General features: G+C 37.2%; 1 protein-coding gene across 16 annotated transcripts in view; it reads left to right on the top strand.

The window, feature by feature from the left end:
• BMS1 (BMS1 ribosome biogenesis factor) overlaps positions 1 to 22,136 on the top strand; it is a 94,671-nt gene that overhangs the window by 52,329 nt on the left and 20,206 nt on the right. For all 16 annotated transcript variants that reach the window (XM_045040353.1, XM_045040346.1, XM_045040356.1 and 13 more), the window contains 9 exons: positions 2,528 to 2,716; positions 3,353 to 3,495; positions 4,234 to 4,355; positions 4,673 to 4,866; positions 6,661 to 6,800; positions 8,341 to 9,107; positions 9,531 to 9,632; positions 10,338 to 10,495; positions 16,227 to 16,308. In XM_045040353.1, coding sequence (XP_044896288.1) covers positions 2,528 to 2,716; positions 3,353 to 3,495; positions 4,234 to 4,355; positions 4,673 to 4,866; positions 6,661 to 6,800; positions 8,341 to 9,107; positions 9,531 to 9,632; positions 10,338 to 10,495; positions 16,227 to 16,308 — 1,897 coding nt within the window. The remainder of the gene's footprint in view (positions 1 to 2,527; positions 2,717 to 3,352; positions 3,496 to 4,233; positions 4,356 to 4,672; positions 4,867 to 6,660; positions 6,801 to 8,340; positions 9,108 to 9,530; positions 9,633 to 10,337; positions 10,496 to 16,226; positions 16,309 to 22,136) is intronic.

The following is a 22,136-nucleotide window of genomic DNA, read 5'->3' as shown; positions in this document are numbered from 1 at the left end:
GAGAGAGAGAGAGAGAGAGAGAGAGAGAGAGAGAGAGAGAATGAATCCCAAGCAGGCTCCGAGCTGTCAGTGCAGAGCCCGATGCAGGGCTTGAACCCACAAACCGTGAAATCATGACTTGAGCTGAAATCCAGAGTTGGACGCTCAACCAAGTGTTCCTAGTTACATTTTAAATTAACAAAAATAAATCCAATTTAAAAAAACGTAAGGCCGTATTGATTAGGAAGATTGGAGTAATAGAGGCCTCTTTTTGTTTGTTTTTGGTTCAACAATTTCTGGAAAGCTGCTTGGTGACCAAGAGCTACAGATTTTATCCTGTGGCCTAGGAAGTCTTCTAAAATAGAAAATAAAAAGTAATTTAATGTGAATGTTATAGCTGTGCCATTATAATATCAGAAAACTAAATACCATTCAAATTTTGAATGCTACTATTAATATAATGCTACTATTAATAAAAATAAGTGTTATTGTCGGTAAAAAATAGTATAAACATATTAAATCTTGTGTTTTTGAAATGATTAAAGTAGATTCGCGTATAAGTCATTGTTTTTTGTTTGGTTTTTTTTTCCCATTGGTTTGTTTTTTGTGTAAAATATACCAAATCCCTAAGTACAAAAAGCATACACATATTAAGAAAGATATTTTTCATATACATCTTTTTTTAAGATTTAGGAACCCATGTATTTGGTAAATATTCAAACTATACTACAGGGTACAATGCGTGTTTTTCCTGCTCTGACCCCTGGTCTCTCAGTTTCCCTCAAAGCAGTATTCTTCTAGATATGTATGGAAATATACATGCAACCCTTTTAAAGCACACACTGTTTATTATATACACTGTTCTGTACTTTGCTTTTTTTCATTTAATGTGTCTTAAAGGTATGTAAGTACTATAGCTCAACTTCATTCTTTTTAAGTATTTCGCTGTATGTACCATAATTTATTTAACTTATGTTGATCGCTCTGCTCTGGGTTGTCTGTCATAAAGCCTCCTAAGTCCCAGCAAAGACACATACAGTACATGGATTTATGTATATGTGCACGTGTGTGCATTGAAGGAATAATACAGGCTTCATTTATATTTAGTTGACAAGATTGTCCGCTAAAGGACTGTTTACTACCTATTCTTGTGATTCGACAACAAACCACTTGCCCCTTGGCACGCTATGGTGTCAGATGGGGTGTGGTGATACTCTACTGCAAGCTCACTCACCTTCAGCCTGGTCCAGTGGCGAGGAAGAACTGCGCCAGCTTGGCCTGCGGTCTGCAGTGGCGGCTGCATTTTCTCGTAGTGCTTGGTGGCCCACCTTCATGTATTTTGTGCTTTAGGATTATGACTGTTCCTTAATTTAACCAAAGATAAGTTTTTCTGGTTTTGTGTGTGTGGTTTTTTGAATTAGCTACAAAAAGGTGAGAACAGAGATGTCTTTAATATGTTGTTAAAACTGGAAGTTTCTTACTTCTAGAAGAATCAGCTCTGAAGTTATTTTGCATGTTTGAAGAGTCAAAATTTTATTATTATTTTTTTAATGTATATTTGTTTTTAAGAGAGAGAGAGCCAGCAGGGGAGGGGCAGAGAGTAAGGGAGACAGAGAATCCCAAGCAGGCTCCACACTGCCAGTACAGAGCCCAACATGGGGCTCGAACTCACAAACTGTAAGATCGTGACCTGAGCCAAAATCAAGAGTCAGGTACTTAACTGACTGAGCCACCCAGGTGCCCCAGAAGAGTCAAAATTTTAAAGATTGTCTTATATGCTTCTATTTTCTTAGCATTCATAGTTTTACTATTTTTGGATTAATTCTAAACTGGAAGCTTTTTTTAGTGTCTGAGCAATTGCATGTTACAAATTAACATAGAAGAGTTTTCCTACTGTATATCTCCCAGCAACTTTTTTTTTCCTCTGTTAGAAGACTGAAACGAAAATGTTTGATTTTCTTATATTTTTGCTATTTTTCATTGATTACCACTTTGTCCCATTTTCTGGATGTCAGAGATCTGTTATTTGGTTTTCCTGTTAGAGACCTGTTATTTGGCTTAAAAATACCTTACACAAAACTTTGTTTCTTGAAGTGAGGACTTTTCCAGGTGAGGGGCAAGTTAGACCTAGCTTTTTCTGAGTTATTTCTAATATATCCAAATTCTTGAAGTGGAAATTTATATTGTGGTGGTTATTGCCTCATGGTTGCCTTTTGGGGAATGTCAGAGGGTAGTATTTTCTCTGTCATAATGATCCCTAAGTAATGCTTTGATTTAGTCTAGAATAGGAGTTGGCAAACTTTTTCTGTAAAGGGCCAGTTGGTAAATATCTTAAGCTTTGCGGGTCATACTTTCTCTTACAACTACTTACTTTGTAGTTGGAGTGCAGGCACAGGGGTAGACAATACATAAATACATTAATGTGGCTGTGTTCCAATAAAACTTTAGTTATAAAATAGGTCATGGCTCAGATTTTGTCCACGGACCATAGTTTGCTTATGGTCTATTTTGGGTAGTTTCCTTGAGTAATTGTGTTTTCTGTTTTTAGGTTCTGATGCTTATAGATGCCAGCTTTGGTTTTGAAATGGAAACATTTGAGTTTCTAAACATCTGTCAAGTACATGGCTTTCCTAAAATTATGGGCGTTCTCACTCACTTAGATTCCTTTAAGTATAATAAACAACTGAAGAAGACAAAGAAGCGATTAAAACACCGGTTCTGGACAGAAGTTTACCCGGTAGGAAGAGAATTAGTTTTTGAATACTAACACTATAATCTTAAAAAAAAAAAAATAGGAGGAGTAGGAGAGCTTAACAAACATCCCTTCAGGATTCACCTTTGGAATTTCCTTTATATATCTGTTCTTATATATCAATTTTCTCAAAATAGTCTGTATTTCAGATCTTGTGGTATATCTCCTTTACTCTGTAGCCCCCCAGCACCAGGCAGTATCTGGTTCTAAGTATTTTACATTTGTGATTGTTTAAAAGAGTTTGTCAGAAGTTTCTCCTAATTATAGGACCAGCAACTACAGTGCATACATATCGCCACTCCACCCTCCCCTGCATACTGCTGTGGCTCAGTGTCATAGAATTTTTCATGTGTCTAGGAGCCTCACTGCCCTCTCCATGCAATACTCCAGACACCACTACTTGGCTGGAGAGCAGTCTTGAAGCTAAATGTATTTGCAGTTCTGACTGTACTAAGCCTTAACAAGATGAGTCCTGAAAGAGGCAGAGAAGTTCAGGAAACATTGAGAAGTGGCATGCCAGAAGTCTCCCATAGGATTGCGTTTTATTTACACATCTTTATTTTGATGTAGTATTGACAATAATTTAATTGAAATTTAATTTTTTGCTTTTTTAATGTTTAGGGTGCTAAGCTGTTCTACCTTTCTGGAATGGTACATGGAGAATATCAAAACCAAGAAATTCACAATCTGGGCCGTTTTATTACAGTTATGAAGTTTAGGCCTCTTACGTGGCAGACCTCTCATCCCTATATCTTGGCAGACAGGTAAAAACTGCATGTGAAGTTTTTCTTCCTGGCCCATATATTTCAAAGCTACAAAGGTTAGAAAAAGAGCAGTAATAGAGCTTACTTTGTGCTTATTTTTTAATAGTAAGGGGGCATTGTAGTTGGTGGAAGAGATCTACTTCTTTGTATCATTACCTAAAAGGTGCTGTGGCTTCAGGAGTAAAGTATGAAACAGAAAAATGTGAGGATTTTGGAGCATTTAAGGCTATAAGATGTGGTCCTATCCTGCTTTTTGAACCTTAATTTTCAGGGATAACTGTCTTTGAATCATTGTGCTCCAGTCACCCAGATGTGTCCTGTGCTTTCTTTCCTTTATGCCTTTTTTCAAATTGTCTTCTCAGCCTGGAATCCCTTTTCTCTACTTGCCAGAATTCAAGGCACACCAAAAAACTCAGGTTAAAGCTTAATCTTCTTCCATGAAGGGGTTTTCTGGATATGTTCTAATCTCTTCTTGACCCCTGTTGCACATAATTTCCCATTTCTGGTGTCTTATTCACAGAACGTATATCTCATAAAGCCTAAGAGCGATACAATCATTTGTTTGCTTCTTTTCCTCTGGTAGATGGCGAACTATGCTTCATTTTTTCTGTATTTTCTATAATTTTCTAAACAATATGTTTAGTGAACTAGTGAATTTGATCCATCTTTGACATGTGAAGGGAGGTACAAGAACTTTGACATTTATTTCTGCTATATGATTGGTTTTTATTTTTCTAGGATGGAAGATTTGACAAACCCAGAAGATATTCGAAAAAATATCAAGTGTGACCGAAAAGTATCTCTTTATGGTTATTTAAGAGGAGCACACTTGAAAAGTAAAAGCCAAATTCACATGCCAGGTATCGTTTTGTTATAAAATATACCTTATTTGTAGAACCATTAGGATGGCTTGCTTCATTTCTCAGGAAAGCTGAAAAATGGCCAAGCAAGATAGAGCTACATTGCTAGAAGTTTCGAGACTAACCCGACTCTGCCTCAGCTCACAAAGGTGTTGAGTTGACCAAATCCCTCTGCTCTGATGGTGTCAGCTAGCTAGAGAGGCACAGGACCAGTGTCAGATGATACCCTTGTGGTTGAAGCCTTCCACCTGTGGGCCATTTTTGCCAACAGTTGATACGCCTGTAGCTGAAGCCGTCTTTCTGTGTCTGTCTTCCAGGTGTAGGAGATTTTGCTGTGAGTGACGTCAGTTTCCTCCCAGACCCCTGTGCGCTTCCTGAACAACAAAAGAAGCGCTGTTTAAATGAGAAAGAGAAGTTGGTTTATGCGCCGCTATCTGGAGTTGGTGGTGTGCTGTATGACAAAGATGCGGTCTATGTTGATCTTGGCGGCAGCCATGGCTTCCAGGAATCGGTGAGAGGAAAGTCACAGGAAGTGATGTAGTCAGCTTTTACATACTGAAGCTTTTTTATCTCTATTTGTAATTATGGTAAAAACCACAATGCGTATTGTAAATATACAGATGATGTAGTTTTACCAAGGAGAAACTAAAAGTCATGTCCTCCACTCTGTTGCCAGTACACACAGGGGATCCTAGGTCTTCTAGTGTGAACATTGCATGCGGTTTGTACTTGTACTTCCCATCTCTCTGTATACAAGCATACCTCATTTTATTGTGCTTTGCTTTATTGCATTTTGCCAAAAATTTGCCTTTTTTACAAATTGAAGGTTTGTGGCAACCCTGTTTCGAACAAGTCTGTTGGTGCCATTTTTTCCAACAGCATTTGCTCACTTTGTGTCTCTGTGTCACATTATGGCAATTCTAACGATTGTTTTCATTATTATGTTTGTTACAGTGATCTGTGATAAGTGATTATCGCTTACTGAAAGCTCAAATAATGATTAGCGGTTTTTAGCAATAAAGTATTTTTAATTAAAGTATGCACATTGCTTTTTTAGACAATACTATTGCACACTTAATAGACTACAGTATAGTATAAACATTAACTCTTATATGCACTGGAAAACCAAAAAATTCATTTGACTCATTTTATTGTGGTAGTTTAGAACTGTACCCACAGTATCTCTGGAGTATGCCTGCACAATATCAGTATGTTTTTTAGCTCTCTTTGGTTTTTCTCTTTTTTAATTTTTCTCTCTAAACATATATTTATTTATCTAGATTATATTATGTATATTTAGATTATTACATATTACATGTCAATACCATGTATTTGTGTACATATATGGTCTTTGTGTGTAGGGGTGTCTGTGAGACAGAGAGAAGTAATATTATATGGGCTTCAACTTTTAAAAAAATTTTTTTTTTTCAACGTTTATTTATTTTTGCGACAGAGAGAGACAGAGCATGAACGGGGGAGGGGCAGAGAGAGAGGGAGACACAGAATCGGAAACAGGCTCCAGGCTCTGAGCCATCAGCCCAGAGCCCGATGCGGGGCTCGAACTCACGGACCGCGAGATCGTGACCTGGCTGAAGTCGGACGCTTAACCGACTGTGCCACCCAGGCGCCCCTATGGGCTTCAACTTTAAATGCTTTTGCAACTTTAGGGGGGCACCAAAGAATATGTGATTCCGTTGTTCCCTGTTAGTATTTGTAGAGCTGCTTTGGTCTTTTTTTTAGAGCTGTGTGATATTTTGCTGTATGGATAAACCTTGTTCATTGAACCAACCCTTGGCAGTCTGTGGCGGGGGGTGGGGGGTCACCCCTAGATTCCCCTGGTTTGAACATTGCCTCACTTAGTACCCTCGATTATGCAGTTTTGCTTATTGGGAGGGATCTTTTTATGCAGTAAATTCCTTGAGATGAAAATTTTGGATCAAAAGACAGAATATTTTTTAATGGACTCCAGATTTTCATTTCTTTATTCTGCAGAGGGGTTTTATTGGGCCAGAATAAATATTTTCTGTAGCATTGGCACTTACGGTTTGTGTAGCTAAGTATTTAGGTTATCAAGTTGTATACTCCATGAACTGGGAAAGGTTTAATGAAGACAGAGGTCAATTTTAGACTTGGTTATAAGAATTTTCTTTATTTTTTATCTTTTTATTTATTTATTTTTGAGGCAGTAAGAAATGATTTTAGGAACTATGTTTAGGATAATTTTGAGAAACTGATTGAAACCAGTGTGTCTCTCTTCAGAATCCTTGTGTATTCCTCACTTTCCCTTTCTTGGTGGCCTTGGCAGGACGAGGTGAGGCCCACCCATGAACTGGTACAGAGCCTCATTTCCACCCATTCCACTATTGATGCCAAGATGGCTTCAAGTAGAGTGACACTTTTTTCTGATTCTAAACCACTGGGATCTGAGGATATAGATAATCAAGGGTAAGTTTACCATTTTCCTGTTTTTCATAAAAAATATGTTACCTATAATTATAAGATTATATCACCCATAATTCTGCCATCAATATACATTTTGGTGGGATGCATTCCAAGCTGGTTTTGTTTTGTTTGCTCTGCTTTATATGTACATATGTTTCTGAGGGCTTTTCAGTTATGTGATGTTACGTGGAGGTATTCTTGAAATATACAAGATTCAGTTTTTAGCAGACCCAGAATACTCCTCAGATGTCACAAAATGTTTTCTGTAGGTTGCTTTTGGTTTCTTAGGAGACTTGAGGCCACTTGGCTTTCTCTTAGTGGCCAAATACTAGTACAGGCAGAGTAAGGAAGCTCGTTCAGGTGGCTGTTGAGAAGCTACATATCTTGTCTCTAAAAGTTTTCTTTAAATTGTTTTATATTATCTTCTGGGTCAGTATCCACTAATATCTAGCTTATGTGAATTATTTTCAGTCTGGGTTGGGAATTTGTATACCTTATACATAGTGAATGTTCTGGTTTTATTGTAGTGATTTATGTATGACTCCCAATAAAAAATCAGTCTGAAAATGATTGAAATTATCTAGGTTAGAATTTATTATAAATGTGTGCAAACAAAGGAAAATTTTTTGGAAACATTCATCTGCTCTAACTAGCGGATGGTATAGCATGGTAGGTAAGTACAATATTCTTAATATGTTATTCTTTTTACATTCGTTAGCTGTCATTCTTTAACAGGAAGCTCTTACACCTTTTTATTTAATAACACTGTTGACTAATTGACTTTTTAAAAAATTCCATTTGTCATCATCCCATTGCTATCATTCTTTTTTCATGCCTATATGGTCCCTCCAGTCTGTCTCCTGTCCTTTTGGCACTTCCCTGTTAGCCTTTGAGCACTGCTTTTGACACAATAGGATGTGTTCCAGGCTTACTTTGTACTTTCCTTGCCTTGGATCTGGAGTCAGTCATTTAAGGACCATCTATTTGGAGCTTGAAAATGGTCAGTCTTGGGATGCCTGAATGGCTCAGTTGGGTCAGCGTCTGACTTCGGCTCAGGTCACGATCTCATGGTTCTGTGAGTTTGAACCCCGCATTGGGCTCTGTGCTGGTGGCTCAGAGCCTAGAGCCTGCTTCAGGTTCTGTGTGTCCTTCTCTCTCTTCCCTTCTACTACTCATGCTCTTTTCTCTCTCAAAAATAACTTTTTTTTTCCTTAAAAAAAAAAAAAAAGATCAGTCTTCTAAAAGATTGATTAAACAGTCACTTCCCTTTGGAGCACTTTTTCCCTAATGCCAGAATTTTTGTTTTTGAAGTTTACCTTTTGATTCTCTGTAAGTTCGTTTGAAGGGAGGTGTTAGGGAACTGTGCATGAGTTTGCATATCATATATTCTAGTTTTTATCAAATCATTCCTTTCTATGCTGTGTTATTTATAACCATTCCATGATATTATTTTCTGTTTCTGTGCATAATTATTGACTTGCCATTCCTAGAGTAGCCAGTTATTGTACAAATTGAGTTATTTTGTGTTTACTTGGTAATATAGACACTGGATGCCAAAAGAAGAAAGGCAGATAGATTTGGAAACCGGTCGAGTGCGTCGGAAAGCCATTTTTGGAGATGAGGAAGATGAGTCTGGAGATAGTGATGAAGAAGATGATGAAGAGATGTCTGAAGGCGACAGGTTGGAAAATGGCTCTAGTGCTGATGAATCGGAAGAGGAAGCAGATGCTGAAATGACTAATAAAATGTATATGGTGGGTAAAGGTGTCAAACGACAGAGACTTGAGGAGATGGAAGAAGACAATGAGGTGGATTTGCCAGCATTTGCTGATAGTGATGATGACCTTGAGAGGAGTTCAGAGGAAGAAGGAGACGCAGAGGAAGCTGATGAAAGCAGTGAAGAAGAGGATTCCACTTCAGGAGAGAGGGATAGTTTAGAATCTAGGGTTGTTGGAGACCGTGGTAAACCAGGACTTTTACAAACTAATGGTTTGAGTGACAGTTTGAATCTGGAGAATCCTTTGACAATCAGAAAAGCAACCCTCACCACTTCAGATTCAGGTCATTGCACAGCTGAAGAGGCATTTGCATCTGGGGATGAAACTGAAGAAAGCTCCTCTCTCAGTACAGAGGACGAGGACTCAGAAAATGAAGAGGCTATTAAGAAAAAGTTTCCAGAGTCTTCTAAAGTGGCCAGTGGTCAGAGACTGGGGTCAGAGAACTTAATTGATGAGACGAGTGATGTAGAAGACTTACTCAAAGAGGAAGAAGATTACAAGGAAGAAAATAACTATTCCACAGAAACTTCAGGTGTGCTTAAATTTAATGTAGCTGTTGGTATAAACTTGACACTGAAAATGTTCTACCAATAGAACGTCTACAGGGGCACCTGGGTGGCTCAGTCCGTTGGGTATCTGACTTTGGCTCAGATCATGATCTAGTGGTGTGTGGGTTTGAGCCCCGTATCAGGCTCTGTGCTGACAGCTCAGAGCCTGGAGCCTGCTTCAGATTCTGTGCCTCCCTCTCACTTTACCCTTCCCCTGTCATGATCTAGCTCTCTCTCTCAAAAATAAATAAACATTAAAAAAATTAAAAAAAGAATGTCTACATTTGGGAGTCTGCTCTTTTGGAGATTTTGTTAACTGTTCAAATATTGCACCTCATAGGATTTCAGGATGAATACAGAGAGGACAAATAAACAGACTTAACTGATGTTGGTGTTGGTCCTTTCAGGCGCTCTCAAGTGGAAGGAAGACCTTTCCAGAAAGGCAGCTGAGGCCTTTCTGAGGCAGCAACAGGCGACTCCAAACCTTCGAAAGCTTATTTATGGGACAGGTGAGAGCTCTAGTTCAGATCCAGAAACGTTTTAGTTTCTTAGACAATTTTCTGGAAAGGAGATGAAGTTGACTGAAGGATTTGGGTGGTCCTTTTGATATCCGTATGATATCCCTGACTGTCATAGTTTGTATGTGGCAGATGTTTTTAATCATCAGCTCACAGGTTTGCCATAAAACTGTTGATGAGAGTACTCTCTCTCATGTCATTTTATACCCTCTATACAAGGTCCTTCATGGGATTTTTTTTGGGTAGAATTGAGTGCCAGAAAAGAACAAAGTGGTGCATTTTGTATTGTGGTCACTAGTTACTGTGTGGTCAGAACAATGCCAAAGGAGTGTATAGGAGCAGAGCATTGAATCAAAGGGTTGGTGTGTACTGATTTCCCTTCAGGTTTTGCCTAAGTGCTGTTGGTGATTAGAGACTCAGCAGTCTTCAAGAGAATGGCTTTATGCTGGTTAAAAGCTTGCCTTTAAGTGTCCTTTCCTTTCCCAGCCCCCAATATTATATCTCCTTACTGGATTCTTTGTTGCTTTCTTGCAGGAGGGCCTAAGTCCTCCAGACATTGTGAGCAGTAGTTCCCTGGCCTTTTCTCTGCCTATAGCTGATGCACTCAGGGGCACCGCCATACCTACCACAAACAGGGACCCTCAGTCCTTTAGGGTGAAGATTTCTTCTCACTTTTTCGTCATGGTGTCTCTTCAGTGACAGAGGACAATGAAGAAGAAGATGGTGATTCCAGGGAGGAACTCGGAGGATTGTTCCGTGTCAGCCAGCCTTCAAGAGAATGTAAGCACAAGCTTGATTCTTTGGACTGCTCCAGATTTCATGTGGAGGCGCCCCATGATTGGGATTTAGAGGAGGTAAGGCTGAAATAATATGTTTGACTTAAGAGACATCTAAGGAATTGTTCTAAAAGAAGATTATGTGATTTCAGGATTGCCTATTTGTTATTGGCTCCTCATTTTTGTAAGATAATAGGACATTCCCCCAGATATTGGACTACTTATTTTATGCATCCTAAGCAATAATGTGTTTTGGGTTTAGGTAGACTATGTGCATGTGTTATGGAGAAAAGGAAAATGTGGATGGTAGTGTTAATCTTTATTTTGAAGCATTGCACATAAGTTTTCATATATTTGAAATATTTTGTGTTTTATAACTAGGATATACCTCATGACCCTGAGTTAACATTTATAATTTCTACTATTTGTAAGCAAACAAATCCGTGACACTGGTAAATTTTCTTTCCCTGTTCACTATTCTTTAGTCACACCGGAATTCATTAAGTTCTCAAACTTAACAGGCTTAATCCCATCTTAGAAAACCCTCAGTTTTCTCTTCTGGAATGTTCTGATGTTCTTAAGGCTGGCTTCTTTTGATCATTCAGTTTAGCTTAAATATCACTTCTCAAGAGAGGCCCAATCACTATCATATTCCTAATATAATTCACTGAGTAGCACTTAGGCACTTTAAGAGATTTTATGTAAATTTTTTTTTGAAGTAAAACTTCATACAGATTATAGAAAACCACATAAAAACAACCATCTAAGTTAATGGATTAGATGAGGTTACACCTGTAACCCGTGTGTCTGTCCCAGTCATAGTCCTCCCTGCAGAAGGAACCATGACTTTTATGATAATCATTTCCTTCTTTTCTTCATAATTTCTTCCTTCAAGTTTGCATTAATAAACACCATAAGTTAGTTTTATCAGATTTTTTTGGTTTATTTCTCACTATCCCTTTTCAATCTCTTAATCTGCAAATCCCCTGCACACATCTCTTTTTTTTTTTTCCTCTTATATTTTATTCATTTAAGAAACTGCGTGTTTGATGTGTAGAGTTTCTCATATTTTGGTTTCTGTGGATTGCATTACATCCTTAAGTGCAGTTTATGAGGCTCCTCTCCTCTGTATTTCCTATAAAATGGTACAGAACAATACCAATAGATCTGTCTGATGATGGAAATGATCTGTACATCATTGAGCTGTCCAGTGTGGCTGCTTGTGACTGTTAAGACCTTTAAATGTAGCCAATGAGACAGAAGAACTAAGTTTTTTTGTTTTTTGGTTTTTTTTTTAATTTTTTTTTTCAACGTTTATTTATTTTTGGGACAGAGAGAGACAGAGCATGAACGGGGGAGGGGCAGAGAGAGAGGGAGACACAGAATCAGAAACAGGCTCCAGGCTCTGAGCCATCAGCCCAGAGCCCGATGCGGGGCTCGAACTCACGGACCGCGAGATTGTGACCTGGCTGAAGTCGGACGCTTAACCGACTGCGCCACCCAGGCGCCCCAAGAACTAAGTTTTTAATTTTATTTTAGTTTTATTTAATCTTAATTAATTAGAATGTACATAACCATGTGGTTACAGCTACCCTATGGACAACACATCTAGAATTTGATTAGATTTAGGTTTGATTTTTGTTGTTTTGTCAAGACTGCTCCATAGATTGTGGTGTTTGTTTTTAGGAGGCACATAAAATCATCTTACGATTTTAAAATCTGTTGAGCCGGGGCGCCTGGGTGACTCAGTTGTTTAAGCGTCCGACTTCGGCTCAGGTCATGATCTCGCGGCCAGGGAATTCGAGCCCCGCGTCTGGCTCTGTGCTGACCGCTCAGAGCCTGGAGCCTGTTTCAGATTCTGTGTCTCCCTCTCTCTCTGACCCTCCCCCGTTCATGCTCTGTCTCTGTCTCAAAAATAAATAAACGTTAAAAAAAATTAAAAAAAAAATAAAAATAAAATAAAATAAAATCTGTTGAGCCTCAATGCCTAGCTAGATCCATTAATTTATTAAGGATGTAAAATGGTGATATTCTGTTCAAATTGCTCTTAATTTATTAGCTGGAATACCCCACTAAAGGGAAACTTCCCCTCATCTATTTGCTTACCCATTTCTATACAAGCAGGATGAATATTTGATTCTTTTTGTTAGTTTTCAGAATGATTCTCCAAAAGTGACTTTTTTTTTTAGTGTCATTTTCAGCTCATAGAATTTAATATCATTGAGTGTTTCCTTCCACTGAACTTGTTATCCTTTTTGATACTCTTTCATATTTATCCCATATATGGCCAGTGGGTTCCTGGATTCTTTTGACATGATCCTAGTAGTCTTTGATTGCTTTGTTTCTGCCTGATCTGATGAGGTGTTGCAGCATCGTCTCGTACACTTCTGATGCCAGACTTGGAAGCAGCCATAAGAAGTCCTGATTCCTTTTAGAGGAAAATGGCATCTCAGCATCACAGTCTAGGCATAGGAATACACACTGCTATGGATTGGTCATTGTTTCTAGGCCTTTCAGTGACCAGAGCTAGGAGAATCCAATTCAGATGCAGACCTGCAGAGTTCTTATTTAACCTCTTTTACCTTACATGTGTATCTTTGTTTTTCCACTAGAGAATTAATTCCATTTGACTTTGAAGATAATGAAATTAGAAAATTACTAATTTGCTTTACCCTACCTATGTACAAAACAGTGTCAGAATAACATTACATGTATTATTATTAATATGATTACTGAAAACAAAATTGTTTTCCTCATGTTTCCCCATTTCTCTTTTCAAAAGTGGCTACGTAGGTTTACATTCTCACCAGCAGTGTGTGTGGCTTCTGATTTCTCACATCCTCACCAACACTTGTTATTATCTGCATATGTATTTTTTAATTATTATTATAGTCATTCTATTGGTGTGAAGTAGTATCTCATTGCAGCTTTGATTTGCCTTTCCCTGATAGCTTATAGTGCTGGACATCTTTTTTTTTTTTTTTTTTAATGTTTATTTATTTATTTTGAGAGAGAGATAGAGCATGAGCAAGGGAGAGAGAGGGAGAGAGAATCCCAAGCAGGCTCTGCACTGTCAGCGCACAACCTGACACGGGACTCAAACCCACAAACCATGAGATCATGACCTGAGCCAAAACCGGTCATTGAATGCTTAACCAACTGAGTTACCTGAGCATCCCAGGCATCTTTTCATGTGCTTACTAGCCATTTAAAGAAATGTCTATTCTTACTGTTTGGCCATTTAAAAAATTGCATTGTCTTTTTGTCATTGAGTTGTAAGAGTTGTTTATATATTCAACTTGTCAGGTATGTGATTTACAAATATTTTCTCCCATTCTGTAGGTTGTCTTTTCTGTGCCCTTTGAAGTGCAGAGTTTTAAATTTTGATGAGGTTTAACTTGTTTATGTTTCTGTTGTTTCTATGTTTGGTATCCTATCTAAAAAAAAGTTGCCAAATGCAAGATCACGAAGGTTTACTCCTATGTTTTCATCTAAGAGTTTTATAGTTTGGTTCTTATATTTAAGTCATTGATCCATTTCAAGTTAATGTTAGTATTTGGTGTGAGAAAAGTTCAACTTCATTCTCTTGCATGTGGATATCCAATTGTCCTAGCACCATTTGTTGAAAAAACTATTCTTTCCCAATTGCCTTGTCTTGGCACCCTGAGTGTAAATCACTTCACCATGGATACATGGGCTTATTTATGGACTCTTAATTATATTTCACTGACTTCTATTTTTCTTTATGCCAGTACCTTACTGTTTGATTACTAATGCTTTGTGTAAGTTTTGAAATTGGAAAGCATGAGTTCTCCAGCTTTATTTTTCTTTTTTAAGATTGTTTTGCCTTTTCTGGATCCTTTGTGTTTTCTGTATTTTTGAATCAGCTTTTCCATTTCTCCAAAGAAGCCAAGTGGGATTCTAATAGGGATTGCATTGAATCTGTAGATCACTTTGGATAGTATTGATATCTTAACAATATTCAGTCTTCTGTTACATTAACATGGGCTGCCTTTCCGTTTATTTGGCTCTTTCATTTCATTTCTTTTTTTTAATTTTTTTAATGTTTATTTATTTTTGAGAGAGAGAGATTGTGAACGGGGAGGGGCAGAGAGCGAGAGAGAGAGAGGGAGACACAGAATCTGAAGCAAGCTCCAGGCTCCAAGCTGTCAGCACAGAGCCCGACACGTGGCTCAAACTCATGAACTGTGAGATCTTGACCTGAGCCAAAGTCGGACACTTAACTGACTGAACTACCCAGGCACCCCTGCTCTTTCATTTCTTTTAAGAACATTTTTTAGTTGTCAGGGTATAAGCTCTGACCTTCTTTTGTTGAATTTATTCCTAGTATTGTTTTCAATACCATTGCAAAAGGAGCTATTCTCTCAATTTCATTTTTGGATTGCTCATTGCTGGTGTATAGAAACAAAATTTATTGTTGTTATATTGATCTTGTATTTTGCAACCTTGCTGAACTCATTTATTCTGATAGTTTTTCAGTGGGTTCCTTAGGATTTGCTATATATGGGATCATATCATTTGTGAGTAGAGGTAGTTTTCCTTTCTAAACTAGATGCATTTATTTCAGTCTCTTGCCTAATTGTCCGGTCTAGAACGTCTAGTACAGTGTTGAATAGAAGTGGTCAGAGGAGACATGCTTGTCTTCTCATCTTAGGGGGAAAGCCCTCAGTTTTCACCATTTAGTGTGATGCTAGCTGTGGGGTTTTTTTATGGATGCTCTTGATCAGGTGGAGGAAGTTCCCTTCTACTCTTAGTTTGTTTAGTGTTTTTATCACCAAAGGTCTCTTTTATTATTTTTCGGTCTTTGGTTTCCCTAAGTCAGTTGTTAATCTTCATTAAGTAAGGATTTTCTTCTAACAGTTTTTCATCCTTCAGTGCCCTGCAAAGCTTCTGAGCACAGAGCAGATTTTCTTTAAATATTTGGTGAGTGATTATAGGCATGAAGGAATGAGTAAATGAACGAATTTGATTCTGGAAGGCAGCTGTGCTCACCACTATACCACCAACGCTAACAAATTTGATTCTGTATCCATTGTAATCATGCTAGCCTCAAGGCTACTCTTTGAGAGTGAGGTTGTGTATGAAAAACATGATTCATGACCAGAATGTGATTGAGGTGAAAGCCAGGACCTGTCTGAAGATTTCTATAAGTGTGCTTTTTGAAGCCTTGGTAGTAAATGACATGTGCTATCTTAGGTTCCCCAGCAAACAGACTGTGAAACAGAGAGTTATGTACAAGGCTTTACTATATTTAAGAGGGGTACCCAGAATCTACTACATGTATATACTAGATGATCCAGCAGGTCTGAGACTGGAATCCTCATCAGTACTTTTTGCCCTATTGTGCTCATATAAGACATTTTGCCATTGTCAGAATATTATCATTGGCCAAAGAGTTGAATTTTCAAATAACCATAATAAGTCTGGATTAACAAATAGTAAGACCAACTTCCTAAATGCTATCTAACTGCATTGCCTTAGGAACACTAATGAACTTTGAAAATCAGTTGCATTGGTAAATATCTGTTTACTTACGAGGTCAGTGGGCTAATAGCACTTCTCCAACCATTGTTTAATGTTAAGACACTTAAGTTTTTATCTCTGTGGTTATACTATCTACATCAAAGATAAGGTTATCTCGTTCACCCACTTGAAATGAGAATTTCCAAAAAAAATGTGTCTTGAAAAGTATTTAAAGGCAAGTTTTCACCTGCTACTGTTTCTTAATAGCACTTGTTTTGTTGAGTAATTGGAGCATGTCAGCTAAGTGTTGACTTTTTTGTGTAAGGTCATGAACAGTATCAGAGATTGCTTTGTGACTGGGAAGTGGGAAGATGATAAAGATGCAGCCAAGATCTTAGCAGAAGATGGTAAGTAAAGGACAGTGTTCTTCAGAGAAGACTGTTATCTATACTTTGTTTTATTCCATATCTTTAACGGTTGGAAATAATAGGCAAACGTGAAATGCTTTGGGGAATGCTGACAGAGGAGTTTATGGGTAGTATTCTGGTTCCTCTTTTTATCGTGATCTTACTTTCTTCCCTTGGTTAACTGACTTACTAGATATGGACCTTGAAGAAAAGTAAGAAGCTTTCCATAACTTTTATCATGTGTTTGTTAAAAATGGATTTGTGTGTGTGTGAAAAATGTACTCAAATAACATTTTCTGTTAATGATGAAGGTAGTGTACATTGTAGAACATTTAGAATACAAAGTTCATGTCATACCATAATCTCAATACAAAGTTCATGTCATACCATAATCTCCGCCTATGTTAAAAAAAACCTTTATTAATTTTTTGAGATTTTTTTCCTTCTAGTTTTTTATAAATTTAAAATTTTTCTAGTTATAATTCTACTTTATATACATTGTGTTGTTAAATTTTTTCAAAGGTTTCATGTTTGCAATTTTATTCTATCATATCCTGATTCAGTTCACAGTTTGTCATTTAAGCAATTTACTTTGCCTGTATTATAATTAACTCTACACTGGGCCACCTTGAAATAACTCTTGGATCACATTTTTTATTGTCATAAGTTAGATTCATAAAAGTTAGAATTATTGAGTGATTTCTATGGACCACAACTGCCAAAAGCTTTTTCAGAAAGTTGTTCTTACTTATGTGCCCATAAGCAGTGTATCTTAGTACTTAACATTTTACTGCTTTCATTCAATATTGAATACCACCCACAAAAAAATGTTATTTTTGGCAGTTTGATAAAGGAAAATTGTTTCTTAAATTTATAACTGGCATTCTTTTGATTACCAGTAAATGAGAATATTTCTTTCAGATGTGTTGGGTATGGCATTTCTTCGGTGAATTCTTTGTGTTCTTTGCTCACTTTTCTAATGGGATATATAGATATAGATATAGATATAGATATAGATATAGATATAGATATAGATATAGATATAGATATAGATATAGATATAGATATAGATATATTTTTTTTCTGATTTGCAAATTATTTTTTAAAGGATATTTATCCTTCTTCATTTTTGTGTGTTTGAGTGCTTTTAACCACTCACCTGCTTTCTGTCACTATACAGTAATTTGTACCCTCTAGAATTTTATATAAATGGAATCATACAGGATGTGCCCTTTTCTGGCTAACTTCTACTCAGCATAATTATTTTGAGATATGTTCATGCTCTTGCATCTTCATCCCTTTTTATTGCTGAATACTTAATTTCTTTTCATTAGTGAGTAATATTCCATTGTATGATGCACTGCAGTTTGTTCATCTGTTGGTGGACATTTAGGTTATTTCTGGGCTTTGGCTATTGCAAACAAAGCTACTGTGAACATTCTTATACAAGTCTTTGCATGAACAACTGCTTTGATTTCTCTTGAGTACATATCTCACAGTGGGTTAAATGGATATGGCAGATGTATGTTTAATTTTTTAAGAAAAAGCCAAATTGTTTTTCTAAGTGATTGTATCATTTTGTATTGCCATTAGCACTTTATGAGACGTCCAGTTATTCTACATCCTTGCCAATACTTGATACAGTCTTTTTAGTTTTAGATATAGAATGATACCTCATGGTTTTATTGTGTATTTTCCTAATGACTAATGATATTGAGCATTTTTGTGTGCTTATTTTCCATCTGTTTCTTCTTTGGTAAATGTCAAACCTCTTGTCTAGTATTTTAATCTATTTAATTTCTTTAAGTCATTTATCACTTGTGATTTTAATTATTTTTGCCCAGTGTGTAGTTTGTATTTTCATATTTAAAAAAATTTTTTTTTAATTTTTTTTAATGTTAATTTTTTTGAGAGAGAGAGAGAGAGACAGAGTGCGAGCAGAGGAGGGGCAGAGAGAGAGGGAGACACAGAATCCAAAGCAAAGCTTCAGGCTCTGAGCTGTCAGCACAGAGCCCAGTGTGGGGCCCAGACTCATGAACCGCAAGATCCTGACCTGAGCTGAAGTCAGACGCTTAACTAACTGAGCCACCCAGGCGCCCCTAAAATAAAATTTTTTTTTAATGTTTATTTTTGAGAGAAGGAGAGAGAGAGGGAGACACAGAATCCAAAGCAGCTGTCAGCACAGAGCCTGATGTGGGGCTTGAACTCACGAAGCATGAGATCATGACCTGAGCTGAAGTTGGATGCTTAACCAACTGAGCTACCCAGCCACCCCTGTCTTTTCATATTTTCAACGGTGTCTTTTGCAGAACAAAAGTTTTTGATTTTGATGAAGGCTGTATTTTTTTTAACGGACTGTGCTTTTGATAATGTATTTAAGAAATCTTTGCCCCACTCAAGGTTGTATATTTTCTTCTATGACTCTTACAGTTTTAGGTTTACATTTAGTTCTGTGATCCATTTTGAGTTAATTTTTTATGTAGTATTAGGTATGGATCAAGGTTTCCTTTTTTTGCTTATGGATATCCACTTTTTCCAGCACTATTTGTTGAAGACTGTCCTTTACCCACAATGAATTGCCTTTCATTGGTTGACCATATATGGGCAAGATTTCTGGGCTCTGTTCCATTCATTTATTTGTTTATTTTTATAGCAATACTGCACTGTTATATATAGCTTAACTTATTTTTATTTATTTATTTATTTATTTATTTATTTATTAAAAAAAAATTTTTTTTTTCCAACGCTTTTTATTTATTTTTGGGACAGAGAGAGACAGAGCATGAACGGGGGAGGGGCAGAGAGAGAGGGAGACACAGAATCGGAAACAGGCTCCAGGCTCCGAGCCATCAGCCCAGATCCTGACGCGGGGCTCGAACTCACGGACCGTGAGATCGTGACCTGGCTGAAGTCGGACGCTTAACCGACTGCGCCACCCAGGCGCCCCTATTTATTTATTTTTAAAGTTTATTATGTTGAGAGAGAGAATGAGAACACGAGCAGGGGAGGGGCAGAGAGAGGGAGAGAGAGAGAATCCCAAGCAGGCTCTGCACTGGCAGTGTAGAGCCTGACACAGGGCTCAAACCCACTAACCATGAGATCATAACCTGAGCTTGAAACCAAGAGTTGGATGCTTCACCGACTAAGCCACCCAGGTGTCCCTGCACTATTACAGCTTTATAATTAATCTTGAAATTAGGTAATTTAAGTCTTCAAATTTTATTCTTTTTCCAAAGTTGTTCTGGCGATTTTGGGTCCCTTGCACTTCCATTTAAGTTATAAGATGAGCTTACCCATTGCTACCAGAAAAAAAACCCTGCAGTTTTGATTGGGATTTTGTGGAATTTGTAAAACAATTTTGGGGAAATTGACATTTTAACAATATTGAATTTTCTGATCTATGAACATAAGTAAATCTCTCCATTTATTTTGTTTTTTAATTTTTTTTAGTGTTTATTTTTGAGAGAGGCACAGAGTGTGAGTGGGGGAGGGGCAGAGAGAGAGGGAGACACAGAATCCAAAGCAGTTTCCAGGTTCTGAGCTGTCAGCACAGAGCCCGACACGGGGCTCAACCTCACGAACCATGAGATCGTGACCTGAGCTGAAGTCAGCCGCTTAACCAATTGAGCCACCCAGGTGCCTCTGTTTTTTAATTTCTTTTAGCAGTGATTTTAGGATGCTGTTCTCACTTATTTCTTAACAAATGTATTCCTAAATATTTTGTATTGTTATTAATATTTAAATGATATTTTAATTTTAGTTGGCACTTATTTGTTATTACATGAAATGGCTGATTTTTGTATATTAATCTCCTATCCTGCAACCATGCCAAATCACTCATTTATAATGCATAGCTTTTTTAATATATATTTCATACAGATAGATTTCTTGTATCTTGTATTGGGTACTGTATAGTATAAGACCACAACCTGTATATTAATGTTGATAACATCTGCTGATCTTATATAGATTTCCCCAGTTTTACTTATGCTCATATGTGTTGTTTGTGTGTGTGTTTAGTTCTCTGTATTTAGTTCGTGTAGGTTTATGTGTCTACACACAGTTACCAGACAGAACATTTCCATCACCATAAGGATACCTTATATTACTCTTATAAATACATTTAGCTCCTTTCTGTCACCCATCCCCAAGTTCTGACCCATCAGCCACTTACCTGTTTTTCATTTATACAGTTTTATAATTTTTAAGAATGTTAAATAGAATCATAGAATATGTAACTTTTTAACATTGATTTTTTTTTCCTGTTCATCATAGTTCCTAGAGAGGTCCATCCAAGTTGTTCCATGTGACTGTAGTTCATTCCTTTTTATTGCAGAGTAATATTCCCTGATAAGGATGTAGCATTTTGTTTAACCATTCACCCACTGAAGTATATCTGGGTTGTTTCTAGTTTTTGACTTTTGAGAATTGAACTGCTATGAACATTTATGTACAGATTTTTATATAAATATAAACTTCCTATTTTTCTGGGATGAATGCCTAAGAATACAGTTGCTGGGCTGTATGGTAATTGCATACTTAGCTTTATAGGAAACTGCCAGAGTAGTTGGGCTGTTTTGTATTTCTACCAGCAATATATGAATGATCCAGTTTCTTCATGTCCTTGCCAGTATTCAGTGTTCTGTTATTTATTTTAGCTAATCTGATAGTGATATTTCACTGTGTTTTCATTTTATATTTCCCTGATGGCTAATGATGTTGAGCATTTTGCCATTTTTGCTGCATTTTATAATTTGCAATGTATTCTTTTACAAAATATTTGTGGATGTATTTTGCCCTTTTTCTTACTGTTTTTTTTTTGTTTTTGTTTTTGTTTTTTTTTTACTGTTGAATATTGAGAGTTCTTTATGTATTTTATTCCATTATTGGATATGTGGTTTGCAGATGTTTTCTCCTAGTGTGTAGCTTATCTTTTCATTTTCTTAATATAGTTCCTTTCACAGAGCAAAACTTTTTAATTTTGATGAGGTCCAGTTTATCATTTTTTCACTTTTAGGAATAATGTCAAGTCCAGGAATTATTTTCTATTCCTAGATCCTGAAGCTTTTCTCCTATTTTTTTTTTAAGCTTGTTTATTCATTTTGAGAGAGACAGAGAGAGAGCGTGAACAGGAAAGGGACAGAGAGAAAGGGAGGAGAGGGAGAGTCCCAAGCAGACTCTGCGTGTGGTCAGTGCACAGAGCCAATGCAGGGCTCAAACTCACAAAACCATAAGACCGTGGCCTGAGCTGAAATCAAGAGTCAGAAGCTTAACTGACTGAGCCACCCAGGTGCCTGTGTTTTCCAAAAGTTTTAAACTGTTCTTTTCTTTTTAAAAAAATTTTTTTTTCAACGTTTATTTATTTTTGGGACAGAGAGAGACAGAGCATGAACGGGGGAGGGGCAGAGAGAGAGGGAGACACAGATTCGGAAACAGGCTCCAGGCTCTGAGCCATCAGCCCAGAGCCTGACGCGGGGCTCGAACTCACGGACCGCGAGATCGTGACCTGGCTGAAGTCGGACGCTTAACCGACTGCGCCACCCAGGCGCCCCTAAACTGTTCTTTTCCATGTATGATAGTGATCTATCTTGATTTCTTTATAAAGTGTGAGGTTTAGGTTAAAGGTTATGTTTTTTGCCTGAGGTGTATATTCCTCCAGCATTTTTTCTTTCATTTATTTGCTTTTGCACCTTTGTAAAAAAAATTAGTTGAGCATCGTTGGGTTTATTTCTGGGTTCCATTGATTCATGTGCAGTCCTTCCACCCATATCTTGGTTACTGTGATTATGTAGTAAACATTAATAGTGGGTAGAATGATTCCTCTCACT

This window comes from Felis catus, chromosome D2, assembly GCF_018350175.1.
Source record: "Felis catus isolate Fca126 chromosome D2, F.catus_Fca126_mat1.0, whole genome shotgun sequence".
Lineage (NCBI taxonomy): Eukaryota > Metazoa > Chordata > Mammalia > Carnivora > Felidae > Felis > Felis catus.
The sequence above is the reverse complement of the archived record's forward strand: the minus strand, read 5'-3'. Positions and strand labels throughout refer to the sequence as shown.